A 15,974-nucleotide genomic window follows, 5' to 3' on the forward strand; every position below is an offset into this window, starting at 1 on the left:
TGGCAAAGCCCTGGGGATTGATGAGATCTGTCCAGAAATGCTGAAGGCTCTGGGTGTTGAGGGGCTGTCTTGGATGACACATCTCTTCAACATTACATGGAAGTCTGGGACAGTGCCTAAGGAGTGGCAAATTTGGGTGGTGGTCCTGTTGTTTAAAAAAGGGGACCAGAGAGTGTGTGCCAACTACAGGGGTATCACACTACTCAGCCTTCTTGGTAAAGTCTACTCCAGGGTGTTGGAAAGGAGGGTTCGGCCAATAGTCGAACCTCAGATTGAAGAAGAACAATGCGGGTTCCATCATGGCCGTGGAACAACGGGCCAGCTCTTCACTCTCGCAAGGATCCTGGAGGGGGCCTGGTAGTATGCCCATCCGGTCTTCATGTGTTTTGTGGACTTGGAGAAGGCATATGACCGGGTCCCCCGGGAGATATTGTGGGAGGTCCTGGGGGCGTATGGGGTGAGGGGGTCACTTCTAAGGGCCATCCAATCTTTATATGCCCAAAGCAAGATCTGTGTTCGGGTACTCGGCAGTAAGTCGGACTTGTTTCCGGTGGGGGTTGGCCTCCGTCAGGGCTGCGCTTTGTTACCAATCCTGTTTGTGATATTCATGGACAAGATATCAAGGCGTAGTCGGGGGGAGGAGGGTCTGCAGTTCGGTGTGCTGAGGGTCTCTTCGCTGCTTTTTGCAGATGATGTGGTCCTGTTGGCATCATCGGTCTGTGACCTCCGGCACTCACTGAATCAGTTTGCAGCCAAGTGTGAAGCAGCTGGGATGAGGATCAGCACCTCTAAATCTGAGGCCATGGTTCTCAGCAGGAAACCGATGGATTGCTTACTCCGGGTAGGGAATGAATCCTTACCCCAAGTGAAGGAGTTCAAGTACCTCAGGGTCTTGTTCTCGAGTGAGGGGACAATGGAGCGTGAGATTGGTCGGAGAATCGGAGCAGCCAGAGCGGTATTGCGTTCGCTCTACCACACCGTTGTGATGAAAAGAGAGCTGAGCCAGAACGCAAAGCTCTCAATCTACGGGTCAATCTTCGTTCCGACTCTCACCTATGATCATGAGGGCTGGATCATGACCGAAAGAACTAGATCGCGGGTACAAGCAGCCGAAATTGGTTTCCTCAGGAGGGTGGCTGGCATCTCCCTTAGAGATAGGGTGAGAAGCTCAGTCATCCGTGAGGGACTCAGAGTAGAGCCGCTGCTCCTTTGCGTTGAAAGGAGCCAGTTGAGGTGGTTCGGGCATCTGGTAAGGATGCCCCCTGGGCACCTCCCCAGGGAGGTGTTCCAGGCACGTCCAGCTGGGAGGAGACCACGGGGAAGACCCAGGACTAGGTGGAGAGATTATATCTCCACACTCGCCTGGGAATGCCTTGGAATCCCCCACTCAGGGCTGGTTAATGTGGCCCGGGAAAGGGAAGTTTGGGGTCCCCTGCTGAAGCTGTTGCCCCCGTGACCCGACCCCAGATAAGCGGTGAAAGAAGAGATGAGATGAGATGAGATGATCACTCAAGTTCAGCAAGTAATCTTTTCAGCTGCAGTTGTATGGTCATTTAAATGTAGTCACCTTATCGGGCAGTGGAAATAAAAGCCGTGTTTTACATACTAACATTAAATCAAGTGACCACCTGCATTTCAGATTGTTTGCTAGTACTGTACCTTTTTCAGAAACAGGAAAAACACAGGGCAGTCATTTTTATATCCTACTAATGAATACAGAGTTACAGTTCTTAGTCAGTGGCAAAATAAAGGCAAATATTTATCTACTATCTACTGCTATCTACTGTGTGTTATTGTACTGTTGCTGCTGTTACAGTACCTGGCTGATGGAAGGTTGGGGAGAGCTCTCTGGCCACAGCTCTGGCAATATCTGAATCCTGACTGGCTGACTGTGCGGCCTGGTCGGCAGCCTCTGCTTTGACCCGGGCATGGGATGTCCTGCCAAAATACACAATATTATACATAGACTCAGTGAGTTTAACATCCATCAAGTAAGTAACTAACATACTCACTAAAAGTGAAGCCCTCAGTTTGCTACATACTCTTAATTTGGTAGTGTTACATATAAAATCCCCTTCTTGCCCCACCTGGGGCGGTATTGTGCCTCCTTCAAGCTCGGGTCTATATATAGACACACACACACACACACACACACACACACACACACAAATACATGTTTCACCTGTAATAGTCCTGCACTGTTCAACACTTCTCTGAAAACTCTGAAAATGAAAGTTACCTCATTTCAACATTAATTAGACTGATGATTGTCAGTCACACGTCAAAGGAGACACCCACATGCAGCAGTGTTCCCTACTTGGAGATGTTTTCTCTGTGATCATATAGAGCAGGCTTAAGAACCATCATCTGAAAATGATAAGGACGGAAAAATTTTGTTTAAAATAGAACTTAATTCATGATTTTGAGTGTTCTGTGTCTTTAATAGTTCCACTACTTCCTTTTTTTCTCCTTGATTTTCAACATGCGCAGTCAGTAAAGTACATCAGTTTTCGGTGCCACACTGATTTATGTCCACACACTCCTCTGCTGTATAATTCATTCATTCATCAACCTTTATTTAATTCAAGAAGAATCAATGAGGGCTTTATTTCCAATTATATCTTAAGTACAGTCAAAGCAGAATAAATACTCAAAAAAATATTAAATAATTACAGAGAAAACAAGAGAACACAGTTAAAATGGTTACATTCAAGAGTTAGGTAGTCTTTCATCATGGTTATAAATTGACCCATTGGTACAATTGTGCTTAATATCCAGGTGTGTTGTACAATGTACTAAGTGTGTGCAGCACAAAAACTAAAAGCAGTTTTACCAAATTCAGTGTTGCCTGTAGGACTTTGATAATTAGCCATTCATTTGAGCAAGTCAAATAATGACTATAGGAACAGTTTAATAAGGAAGTGATGTATGAGGGACCTTAGAAATAAATAGCAACCAAGCCTGTCACGTCTAACTGTTAGAGATGTCTAGCCAAACTTTGCATACAAGATGCAATGATGTGTAGAATAACTGTAACGAATAATGAATCTTATATATCAGGAGTGATACAATAAATCTAAGGAATGAAAGTGGAGACAGAGACTTTTCTATAGATAACATCACCATAATCCAAAAAAGACAAGAAGACAACCCTTAATTATCCATTTTTTTTTCTCTGAATGTTGCATCTTACGGTCAGGGCTTCCTAAATGCCACACAGCAGTTGTGAGACAGGTACTGCCATAGCAGCTGTAAGGCACCTGTTCATCTACACATGACAGACCATGGATGACCCAGCAACAAGTACAGGGAGATAGTTGGTATGACTGTCCTCAGCAACTGTTTCGGTGGATGTCCCAGGGTGTACGTCAATGGAAAAGTGAGGTCGAGGAACTGAGCAACTCTCTGCAGCAGTGGTGTGTCTCAGAGGCTTGTTGCGGTACAGACAATGGCACAGAGGTTTTGGGATCTCCAATCGATTGTGGGCTACATGGCTTGAAACTTGAATGCTGCAATTGTGAAGAGGTGCATGAAGAGCTCATCCTTCTTCCACAGATCCTCCTGCAGGTGCCGGCTATCTTCAGTTATCTGTGAGTAGACAGGCTGACAGTTATCACACACGTCCATGGTCAAACTCACAGCTAGCCCGGTCACTAAAGGCGAGGCAGGCCTGGGGCAGCAGCAGAAGCTCAAGAGCAAGGGGTGATATTTGTGATCAGTCTCTCAAGTGGAAGTCCACGACTGACAGAAGTAAGAAATTTCTGGAGTGTTGGGGAAATACAATCCAGCAAAAGTCTCTGACTTGGAGCACCAGCTGGCTAAAAGCAAGCTAGTACTAGCTACTATCAAATTCCACTTGTGGAACAAATGTAAGAATTGGCGACTGTGAACAAACCAGGAAAGGCCGGTACGAGTGTTTGGTAGCCATAGTCAAGCAGCAGTGGAATCTGTTCATGAAATCATGAAATGAACAAAAAATAGGCTGTATTTCCAGAAAAGTTAAAAGCGCAGCGAAGAAGTATGAACAAACTGTATCAGAGCAGATGCCAAGTGATGCAGAGTGATAATAGTTCCATGATGAACAAAAGCTTGAAACATTGCATATTATTCTCATTTTCTAGAAAATTTAGACATACTTTAATGTTCAAAAAACATTTTTTTTTCTCATACTAGCCATTGCTGAAGCATCTCTACTCGCCTTCTGATTGAACACTGTTTTACTGCCTGTCTCTTTAAGGACCCCCTCCTGAAAAGCCCAGTCTACCCTGATTGCTCAGCTCCCACAAGCTTGAGCAGGACATGCCTACCGACTTCTGCATCAGCTCTGACAGTGTTTTCTTTTTGGAACCAGGGAAATCAATGTGACCGAGTTTAGATACTCTTCTACCATCACAGTCAATAATGACCTCTATACCAAAAACTATACAACGGTACATTTTTGAGGGTGAATATGACCCGAAATCATGGAGAAATGAACAACATTGTCAATCAGGATTACATGTTTCCCTGTCATTTTCCGTAGCTTAAGACTGTTACTGCTATCTATTTGTATGGCTCAGTCACATAATGTTAGCTTAGTATTTATGCCTAAACTCTAAACACGTTTGTCTTTACAGGTACATTTGTGAGAAGTGCTCTACAAAGCCTGGTGAAGTAGAATGCATTTGTTGTGAATAGATACAGAGCTAACATGTCAGCACATAACATTAGATGGCAATGTACATAACATGTAATTGCTCGGGGGTGAGGGATGAAAAGTATTATGTGAAACGAATACATGTGAAACATTAGTCCAGTTATTATTTCTAGTACAAACACACAAGCTAAACTTACTAAATTTATCAAAGTAATGGTATAGTGAGTATACTGTAGGAATCCCATGTGCTATCCTCTATGTATACATTTGTCATGTCTGACCATTGACACTTAACCATAATGGGGCACAAATCTGCATGGAATAGACTTTATCCTGCACCATGTCAACATAACTGAAGGTGGATTACTAATCTTACAAAATAACTTGCTTATGTAACCAAAAAACTGCTCAACACCCAAAGCTATTTTGAGGATTGCACTATGTCCATTTTGACTTTCTTAACTCTCTCATTTCACGAGTTCACAAGTTTTTGTTAGACAATTATTGCCACATTTATGTTTTAAAATGCTCATCAAAGCTGCTGATTAGCTGTCTCATAGTACTTTATAATATTGCATAATTTATATGGTCATTGGTCAGCACCATAATAAAAGTCTTGTTCTCATATTTACTCATCTATCGTATTTCCTACATGTACTAAAAAACTACAAGCAAAACTCACATTTTTATAGGATGTTAAATAGACAAAGTTTTGTGTAACACAGCTACTTGTGTAAGATGGCCAACAGTCATGGAAACTGATGAAAACAGAGCTATTTTCCCCATTAATAAGCCTATCAAATAGATGCTGAATAACATTACAGAAAAGCTTCAAACATGAAATTTAGACTGCATTATTTTCAGCAGATAAACTGGGAACTGAAACATATACACACACGTTTGTAGGGATATTTGAATAACGTCTGTCATCTCTGTTAAAGCTTTGGCCGTGTGTGCAGGGTAATAGCGAGCATCCAGCCTTCCTCCTCTTCCTCAAGGTGCAGACAAGGTCTCTTTATTGGCGTAGATATTAAAAAGGCTTGAGCTGAGCTCAATTAACTGGTGTTATTCAGGAACATCACACACTTGTAGGGATATTTATAAACATCCCTCCTCAAATATCCCTACAAGATGTGCCAGTTTAACTGGTGGTATGACTAATTGATTTAATAATGATTAATTAAACCACCAGTTAAATTGGAACGCTGCTTGTGATGCACTCATACAAAACCTAATTAGTCCTCTTGGCCTGAGACCAACAACATCACAAACCAACTAATACAGAAGGTGACACTATCAAAGTGTTTGCTAAAGAGTTACATTAGAGTAGCAGCACTAGCTAACTCAGTTGCAGACGAACAAATGTTATAACAAGCACATAGCTAGCAAGCCATGTACACAGGACTAGCTCGTGGCACCACAGCAAGCTAAACGTTAGCAAAAAGTTACTAAAATGTTTTTACTCACTGTTTCAATGCTTGGGGAAGGGTCCTGGATTGTTGCAATGGATGCTTTCTTCAATATTGATGTGGATACTCTAGCGTCATATAGCACCTGATTATGTATGCACACACTTTAATAGAACAACTTGGAATAGGTCAAAGCAAGTCTCAAAAAACAAAATCAATTGTCTTCAACATTTTTCTCCTATGGAAGGCTATGGAGTGATGTGTTTGGTGCACTGCCACCAGGAATAATGCACTGTTCGTGGAAAGTTTTCAGCGACAGAGCGCGTCCTCTCACATGGGAAGAAGTGAGCAGTGAGGGCACATGGTTATGCAAAGAAAATTCTCATTGGATTGTAAAGCTGGAATGCTTCTTGTTGTGGAGCTAGGAATGGCAGTAGTATGTTACTTCATGTTATCAGAGCTTTTATTTTACAACTCAGAGTTTCAAGAAAACAAAAATCACAAGTGATACCCAATTATTACAATATGGGACCCTCAGCATAGAGAATTCTAAAGGGTTTTTACAATTTGAAACATTTGTATTTGCATTTGTATATGTCAAAATTGGCCAAAAATGTAATGTGATTATTCCTTCAAACAAAAAACCCTCATAGGTTAGAACCATTCCCACTGGACGTTTGTGCACCATCAATGTATGTCCACTAAAAGTTTTTAGGCCACTGGCAGGCTCAGATTGATATTCTAAGTGTCTCAAAGCATCACGGAAAGGTCCCTATAGAGATTAAACCTGTTAGTTTAAGAGTAAGATCAGTTTTGTTTAACTAGAGACAGTTGTTGCTTTCACCAAAGCCACCAGACTCCATTCATAGACACATTAATTTTATCATTATCAAACTAACTTAATTTAAACATGACAGACACCAAAACCAGCTCTGGTTTGGTTGAAATAAACTTTTGATTCACTTTACATACATAATAATGTCCATTTTTCTTGGAAAGCATGACATTCCACACCTATTTTTGTTTTTTGACATCATTGCTGAAGCATGACAGCAATGACACGTAACCACTACATGCATGTTGTATTCAGCAACCACTCGGTTTGCATACTATTTCAGCTTATTTTCTTTTATTGCACAAAAAAGTAATTGATATTTAGGGATTTTTTATTTCTGAGTTGTTTATTTTTCTATTTGTGAACTGCCTCACCGGCCGGATCAAGGTGTCTCAGAGGCCACATACGGGCTGGAGACTGAACACTCTGTGTTCACACTGAACCCTGTTGTAGTTCCTACACACAAACTGAAAACATATGTGCTCCACTTAAGTGTTCAGGTGGTTACAAACAACATATCCACAGCTGATTACACTCACTCAATGTGTTAATGTTATGTATTATTATTAGCCATGGCGCTTTTAGCATTGGTAGTACCACAAGAGAAACAAAACTTGGGAAGCACCAGTCCAAAGGCCAGCCTTGCCACCAACAGAGTTCAAACCGTTCAAACCAGATATAGCACACAAGTGACTGTGTGTGTGTAGCTGGGGCCTCAGACAGTATTCCTGTCAGCTGTTCAAAAGTCCTCCTACCTGGCCTTATTTAGACAAGCACTATTCTGACGCACACACACAGGTACCCTGCCCCCCCACCCCCACACACAGACACACACACAGTCGTGTTTCCATCACTTTTGGGGACATTACATAGACTTACTTAGACTGTTTCTTTATTGATCGCAATTTCGGAAATTAGTCTGTTGCAGTAGCAGTTTAAACATACAGACAAGCACAAATTATATAAAAAAATATATACTACATTCATTTCCTTGAGACCCTAACTATCACCATAACTACTATTTGCCACAACCATTACATTTACTCTATCCTTAACCTAAACCTAGCCTTACCCTACCCTAACCTTAACCTAACCCAAGTCTTCACCCTAAAATTTTATGATTTACATTATGGGGACTTGCGTTTTGTCCCCATAGGAAAGGAAGTCCCCACAATGTGACTGTGTAAATAGCTTTATGTCCCCACAACATGGTTAATACATAGCCATGCACACAAGTACACACACAAACACACACCCCCACACACACACACACACACACACACACACACAGACACAGTCGTAGGTAAGACAGTCTTGCACGTGTGCACACACACTGTCATGAAAACCCATGTGCACAAAAACACAAACTGGCAATCTGGTAATGTGCCAACTTGCTTCTCTCTCCCCAGTCTACTCACCTACTCTCTTGAACTCTCTGTCCCTCTTTCTCCCTGTTTTCTCAATTTGTTCCCACTCTCTCCTTCACTACCTTGACATCTTTCTCCCAGATGATGAGAAAAGCAATGCAAGCCAAAACCCTCCCACACATTTCTGAGCAGAAGGTATTCATCGGCTGTCTACACTGCAACTTTCAAAGACTGCATCTCTGATTTCCTCTCCAGTTGTTATTGTTCTGGGGTTGACTGTCTATGTGTGTGCTCATGCTTATATGTATTTAAACATACACACAGGGATAGACATGTGTGCCCCCAGTCCTCATACCTGTGTGACTGTGGCAGTAACACATTCAAATAAACTACTTATACAAACTCATAAAGTAAAGTTTCCATGCATACATTCAAGGGGTGAGACAAGTTTCTTTGTACCCATTTGTAGGCCATCATGCCTGCAGAATCATGAGGACTGTCTGAAGCCACTGATGTATACATTCTGCTGTGCTCCATCTTACATCACGTGCACAACTTGCACACCCTGACAGTTTAAGTTGACACAGTCCTCTCTCCCCTAACAGCAAAGCAGAGCTTTTTTTCGTGATGGAATTAGATGGAACTGCCAAAAACAACGTGGAGGTATGCCTAGTGCTTGATGTATCAAGGGATCCCGGCCTTTCTGACCCAATAGCAGACATTTTCACAGTGTCATGACTTTTGTAGAGATGGAACAATGAAATTTCATTTCAGATTTCAAGAGGAGACATATTACTCTGATTACCACAAAGCAAACATATGAGTGATCAATCACTGTCACCATCTAGGTTCAACCAGACTGATCCTAAATCATCCTGTGACAAATTTTAGTTGCTAGATGACAGTAGAATAGAATTTATTGTTTCCAAATGGAAAAATTGTTTCCACAGACTGCATTATGTTCACTTTCAGAACATAGATAAATTTACATGCAACATAAATGCATCATAGAATACATACTGTATTATTGCATTTGTCAAGCTATGGAAATCAGAACCACTGTAGCGGGGGGACAAAACCTCAGCTGAAATAAGCCTTTTTCTGTCTCAATGTCCTGTATCTGGGTGAGAAGGGAGTAGAGTAAGAAATGGGTTGAGGGGGCACTATGGCCATGTGCTATTCAGGATTTTAACGTAATGTCCAATTGCAGATAAATACCTGTCTACTGGCAGATAATCTACTAACAAGTTTTTGGAGGTTTTTATCAGACTTAAATAGTTCTCACAGAAGGTAATCCACAAATATGTACCATGATCCACACATATTTCACCGTCCACAGTTTGATTTCCATTCAATTCAATTCAGTTTCATTTGTATAGCACCAAATCACAACAGAAGTTGTCTCAGGACATGTTCCATATAAAGGTGGTACAGGCCGAGCTCTTCTATCTACAGAGACCCAACAATTCCCCCATGAGCAAGCACTTGGTGACAGTGGCGAGGAAACACAGTGTCCACTGTATTTTTTTTATTTGTGTTGTTTGAAGTCATATCCACAAAAATACAGGGTGATTTGCAAATGTGCATGGCACACCGTAAACAAATATTTTAATTTTGTATAAAGATAACACAGGCTTTTGGTCTAATGATATTATAGTATTTGTGGACCCATCTGCACAATCCCAATTCCAATAAAGTTGGGACATGCAAATAAAACCAGAATGCAATAATTTGAACAACAAATAAATTGAACAGTGTTAACCAACACGCAGTGTTCCCAAGTCGATCCACTATAAAAGCAAACACATGAAATTGCTGGCCTTAATGTGATTGTTGGGTAAGTTGCACAAAAAATATTACTTGGCTATATCAACTATTTCAAATTATTTGCTCTAACCAACTGTACTGAGTTTTTTGTGAAAAGTTAGGCTCACTACAGCATTACTATTGACAGGATGGCAAATCTGAGAATTTTGAGACTACTGTGTGTATGCTCAATTCACTGCCTTGGTATGTGGTTTCAAAACAGAAGTTCCAGGGTTTTCATCCACCTTCTTGGTTTCTCCTGCGTGGGCATCCCCCTTGTGTGAAAAGACTTATGTAGAGGTGAGTATTTGTTAAGTGAAATAATTTTTGAGATGCTCTTTTTTGCCCCAGGTGAAAATTATAATTGTGCTTAATGACTGAATGTAATTACAAGTTTAAAATGTTAAGTACTTTTGCCTCATAAATTAATAAAGTGGTTTGTAATTGTCTTATTTTAATCCAAATGTGACAAGTAGACACAGTAGTCCCTATTTATTATGTCTGTTTTACAAACATTTGCTCACTTTGTTGCGGGCTAATATTAGCTGCTGGGTTCGAAATAATAATTCTTTGATGATGTGATTGACTGACGTTAACTATCTTGGCCTCTCCATCAAGCCAATCCATTTGGGAGTACAGTATGTTATGTTTTTGCAGCTCAAACGAGGACCCAAAACTAGGGCTGGGCAGTATACCAGGTCACACCGAATACCAGTGTATATTTTTGTTATGATATGAATTCTTAATATACCGCCACACCGGTGTATGTGATTACACAACGTTCTGAACACTGCGCCACGCGATGCTGTTTCAGACTGGACCATTTTCAACAAGAATGGTGCGGGGTGTGGTGAGGGTAAACTGTAGTGCTCTGGTGTTATGTTATGGTGATATACATTTTTGGTCATACTGCCCAGCACTACCCAAAACCATGCAAAGTATCAGAAATCACGAGCGGGGCCGCTCCAGAGAATGACCAAAAGGCAAAGCAAACTGGCGGGGCCACCCCAGAAGGCGACACAGAGACTGGGTAAATAGCTGAGACTGCTCAGGTGGCCAGCCAGGAGGCTGCACAGACTGGAGAGACTGGAGGTAAAGGCAGGACCCCTCTGGAGGCTGGGCAGAAAGCCGGAGGTGAAGGCCAAGACCCTCCAGGACCCAGGCAGGAGGATAGAGGCAAAACCAAACCCCTCGGGAGGTCACACTGGAAGCCAGCAACATAGGTGGAACTAGCCTGGAGGCTGTCACTGAGGATGGGGTGCTGGACTGGAGACCAGCAGCTGGAGATCTAAGCTAGAGGCCAGTGACAAGGTTGCAGGACTGGAGGCTGGTGACAGAGCTGCACGATAGGAGACTGGCAGCTGGGAGACTAGCTGGTGAACCAGTGAAGCCAGGAAAACAGGAGGCTGCTGAAACACAGCCCAAGGAGACTGCTGAATAATATGGAACTGAGGAACGCTTAAGCACAGGAATTCGTCACTGTTGTAGCTCAAGCTAAACAGCCAGGGATCATTACAGCTCAGGAACCAGAGATCGCAGAAGAACTGCTGCAGCTCAGCAGCAATTGGAGATTGCTGCAGCTCAACAGGAAAATGAGATTGCTGCAGCTCAGCAGGAACAAGAAATGGTTTCAGCACATGCACTAATGTTGCCGCAAAGCCAAAATGTTGACTGTGATACCAATAACAAGTTTAGAATAACCGTACTCGACACTGAAATGACACTTGAATGAACACTTAAGGGAACACTTAATCATCAAAATATAAAACAAAGTCAGTTAAACTATCAATCTGTCCATTTAGGAAGCGCAAGTGCTTGTGACTCAATTACACCTGCTTTGGTGTAAGTGAAAGCGACAACGGGCGCAATGGAGAGGTAAAAGCAATACAACCCCCAAGTTAGTTAGTTAGTGTCTTTGTCACTACTGGTAGCATGAGATGGCACCTGCAGCCCAGGCAGGTTGCATAGGTAGTCCAGCTTCTCCAGGATGGCAAATCCATATGTGTGGTCACAAGAAGGTTTGCTGTGTCTCCCAGCACTGTCTCAAGAGCATGGAGGAGATACCAGAAGTCCAGCCATTACACAAGGTTCACACTGAGCACATGTGACAGGCATCAAAGAGTCTGGAGACGCTGTGGTGAACGTAATGCTACCTGTAACATCATCCAGCATGACCATTTTCATTTTGGCGATAGGTCAGTGATGGTCTGGGGAGGCATATCCTCGGAGGGTCGCACAGACCTCCATGTCCTGATTGCCGTTGGGTCCTGGGATAGCGATTGTCAGACCCTATGCTGGTGCAGTGGGCCCTGGGTTCCTCCTGCTGCAGGACAATGCCCGGCCTCATGTGGCCAGAGTGTGTAGGCAGTTCCTGGATGCTGAAGGCTCTGATGTCATTGACTGGCCTTCACGTTCCCCTGACCTAAATCAAATTAAGCACGTATGGAAAGTTATGTATCGGTGCATCGGACGCTGCCAAGTACCACCACAGAATGCTACTTTGAATTTCAGTGTGATTTTGAATCCTGCCCTCAGTGGGTTGATGATTTTGGTTTCCATTGAATGTTGTTACATCATTTTATTCTCAACAAATTATACAATGTACATCGGTAAAGATTTTCAACTTGAATAATACATTCATCATGATCCGATGTGTGATTTAAGTGTTCCCTTTTTTGAGAAGTGTATATGTGTGTGTGTGAGTGTGTGTGTGTGTGTGTGTGTGTGTGTGTGTATATATATATATACACACATATATACATACATGCAGCACAGTTTATTATCTCAATGACTCTATCATCATGTGATGGGAATTACCATTAACTCCAGCAACCTAATAAGATTTTTTTTTTTTAGCCAGGGCCATATGTTCTCTATGGGCAATGTTTATGTTATGTTTTAGAGTTAGACATATACATGAATTAGCATCGCAACTCTGATATTATGTTAACAATCTGTTTTACACCACATGCTTAATACAAAATGTGTGCTGACTTTGGCAGCCATTAAAGCCTCAAGTCGTCTTGGGTATGACGCTACAAGCTTGGCACACCTGTTTTTGGGTTTTTCTCCCATTCTTCTCTGCAGATCCCATCAAGCTCCGTCAGGTTAGATGGGGAGCGTCACTGCACAGTTATTTTCAGGTCTTTCCAGAGATGTTCGATCGGGTTCAAGTCTGGGCTCTGGCTGGGCCGCTCATTACAGATTTGTTGCGAAGCCACACCTTCTTTGTCTTGGCTGTGTGCTTAGGTCCTGTTGGAAGGTAAACCTTTGCCCTAGTCTGAGATCCTGAGCACTCACGAGCAGGTTTTCAACAAGGAGCTCTCTGTACTTTGCTCTGTTCATCTTTCCATCAATCAATCTGACTAGGCTCCCACTTCCTGCCACTGAAAAACATCCTCACAGCATGATGCTGCCACCACCATGCTTCACCGTAGGGATGGCATTAGCCAGGTGATGAGAGGTGCCTGGTTTCCTCCAGATATGATGTTTGGCATTCAGGCCAAAGAGTTCAATCTTGGTTTCACCAGACCAGAGAGTCTTGTTTCTCATTGGTCTGAGAGTCCTTTAGGTGGAGAGGCTTCCGTCTGGCCACTCTACCATAAAGACCTGATTAGGAGTGCTGCAGAGATGGTTGTCCTTCTGGTAGGTTCTCCCATCTCCACAGAGGAACACTGCAGCTCTGTCAGAGTGACCATCAGGTTCTTGGTCACCTTCCTGACCAAGGCCCTTCTCCCCAGATTGCTCAGTTTGGCCAGGCAGCCAGCTCTAGGAAGAGTCCTGGTGGTTCCAAACTTCTTCCATTGACGATTGATAAAGACCACTTTGCTCTTCCGGACCTTCAATGCTGCGGAAATCTTTTGTACCCTTCCCCAGATCTGTGCCTCAATAGAATCCTGTCTTGGAGGTCTACAGACAATTCCTTTGACTTCATGGCTTGGTTTCTGCTCTGACATGCACTGTCAACAGTGGAACCTTATATACACAGGTGTGTGCCTGTCCAAATAATGTCCAATCTATTGAATTTACTACAGGTGGACTCCAATAAAGTTGTTGAAACATCTCAAGGATGATCAGAGGAAACAGGATGCATCTGAGCTCACTTTTGAGTGTCATGGCAAAAGGTGTGAATACTTATGTACATGCAATATTTCAGTTTTTTTATTTTCAATAAATTAGCAAAAATTTCTACAGACAGAAAAGGAATTTAATCCATTTTGGAAAAGGACTCTAACTACAAAATGTGTGGAAAGTGAAGGTGTATGCTGTGGTCAGATGAGACCAAAATTGAGCTTTCTGGCAAAAACTCGACTTGCCGTGTTTGGAGGCAAAGAAATGCTGACTATGACCCCAAGAACACCATCCCCACTGTTAAGCATGGAAGGGGTTTCATCATGCTTTGGGGCTGTTTCTCTGCTAAGGATACAGGAAGACTTCACTGCATTGAGGGGCCAATGAACAGGGCCATGTACCATAAAATCTTGGAGGAGAACCTCCTTCCCTCAGCAAGAACACTGAAGATGGGTCATGGATGGGTCTTCCAGCATGACAATGACCCAAAACATACGACCAGGGCAGCAAAGGAGTGGCTAAAGCAGAAGAACATTAAGGTCATGGAGTGGCCTAGTCAGTCTCCAGACTTTAATCCTTTAATGGAGGGAGCTGAAACTTCTAGTTGCCAAGCAACAGCCAAGAAATTGGAGAGGATCTGTAAAGAGGAGTTGACAAAAATCCCTCCTGAGATGTGCGCAAACCTGTGACCAACTACAAGAAACAAGGGTTTCTCCACCAAGTACTAAGTCATGTTTTGCTTGAGGATCAAATACTTATTTCACTTGATCAAATGCAGATTAATTTATAATGTGTTTTTCTGGATTTTTTGTTGATATACTGTCTCTTTCTGTTAAAATAAACCCACCATAAAAATTATAGACCGTCCATTTCTTTGTGAGGGGGTAAACTTAAAAATCAGCAGGGGATCAAATAATTATTTCCCCCACTGTATATACACTGTTGCTCATGAAGTTGGAATAAAATATTTTTTTATCTCTTTCCATGAAATGATTGTGACAATGTGATTTATTCTTGACAGGTAAAGTGTATCTTCTCAAAACTTATTATTACTATTAATCAATCTCTTCCAAACATATCACAATGAAAATGAAATCACAATTAACCTTTACTAACTGTAGTCAGGCTTAAACAAAATTGGGGGTATTCAAACAATAGGATTAAGGTTTTGGTTAAATTCTACAGGTGTGGTCAGTTTAACAGAAAACACATATTTGAGGAGATTTCATGCATATGAATGTCCAATATTACTCTTTCAAATGTCACACAATCACTAATATTGAGTATGGCCACGCCGACACGGATCAGTGCATTAAGATGTCGTGGCATACTGTCCACAAGCTTGGTGATGTTGTCAGTGGGTAGGGCGTCCCACTCTTCGGTCAGAGCCTTGGCTAACTCCTGTAAAGGTTGAGGAATATTGTCCCTCTCATTGATGGCTAAGCCTAAGGCATTCCAGGCATGCTCAATAAGGTTCATATCAGGGGAATAAGTGAGCCATGGCATCTGCTGCACCCCTTCTGCATCAAGATATTCTCTAACTGCAGCTGTCCTATGTGCTCTAGTGTTGTTGTCTTGCAGATGAAAGTTGCTCCCATAGACCGGTCTTGCATGTGGGAGGCAATGGTTCTCCAGAACGTCCCTTTACACAACAATGTTGACGTTTCCATTCAGCACCACCAATGGTGTCTTTCCTCTATAATGAATTAGTGATGCACGATATGAAAAATCTCAACCGATATCGATAACCAATAATTTCCTGCTTTTCATGGCCGATACCGATAACCGATAAGTTCATATTTTTATATTTAATATAATCTTCATATAATCTGCAGTTTGTGCATCCAGGA

At 42.2% G+C, this 15,974-nt stretch overlaps 1 protein-coding gene across 6 annotated transcripts in view; it reads right to left on the reverse strand.

The window, feature by feature from the left end:
• The window catches only part of LOC143329164 (junctophilin-1-like), a 71,910-nt gene that overhangs the window by 33,495 nt on the left and 22,441 nt on the right, over positions 1–15,974 (reverse strand). For 5 of the 6 annotated variants that reach the window (XR_013077871.1, XM_076744934.1, XM_076744936.1 and 2 more), the window contains one exon: positions 1,820–1,938. Coding sequence is in view for 5 of the 6 variants with exons in the window: in XM_076744934.1 (XP_076601049.1) it covers positions 1,820–1,938 (119 nt within the window). In the remaining variant the exon portion in view is untranslated. Of the gene's footprint in view, positions 1–1,819; positions 1,939–2,309; positions 2,368–15,974 lie in introns of those variants that run through there. The other variant, XM_076744937.1, reaches the window with a different exon arrangement.

This window comes from Chaetodon auriga, chromosome 12 (genome assembly GCF_051107435.1).
Source record: "Chaetodon auriga isolate fChaAug3 chromosome 12, fChaAug3.hap1, whole genome shotgun sequence".
NCBI lineage: Eukaryota > Metazoa > Chordata > Actinopteri > Chaetodontiformes > Chaetodontidae > Chaetodon > Chaetodon auriga.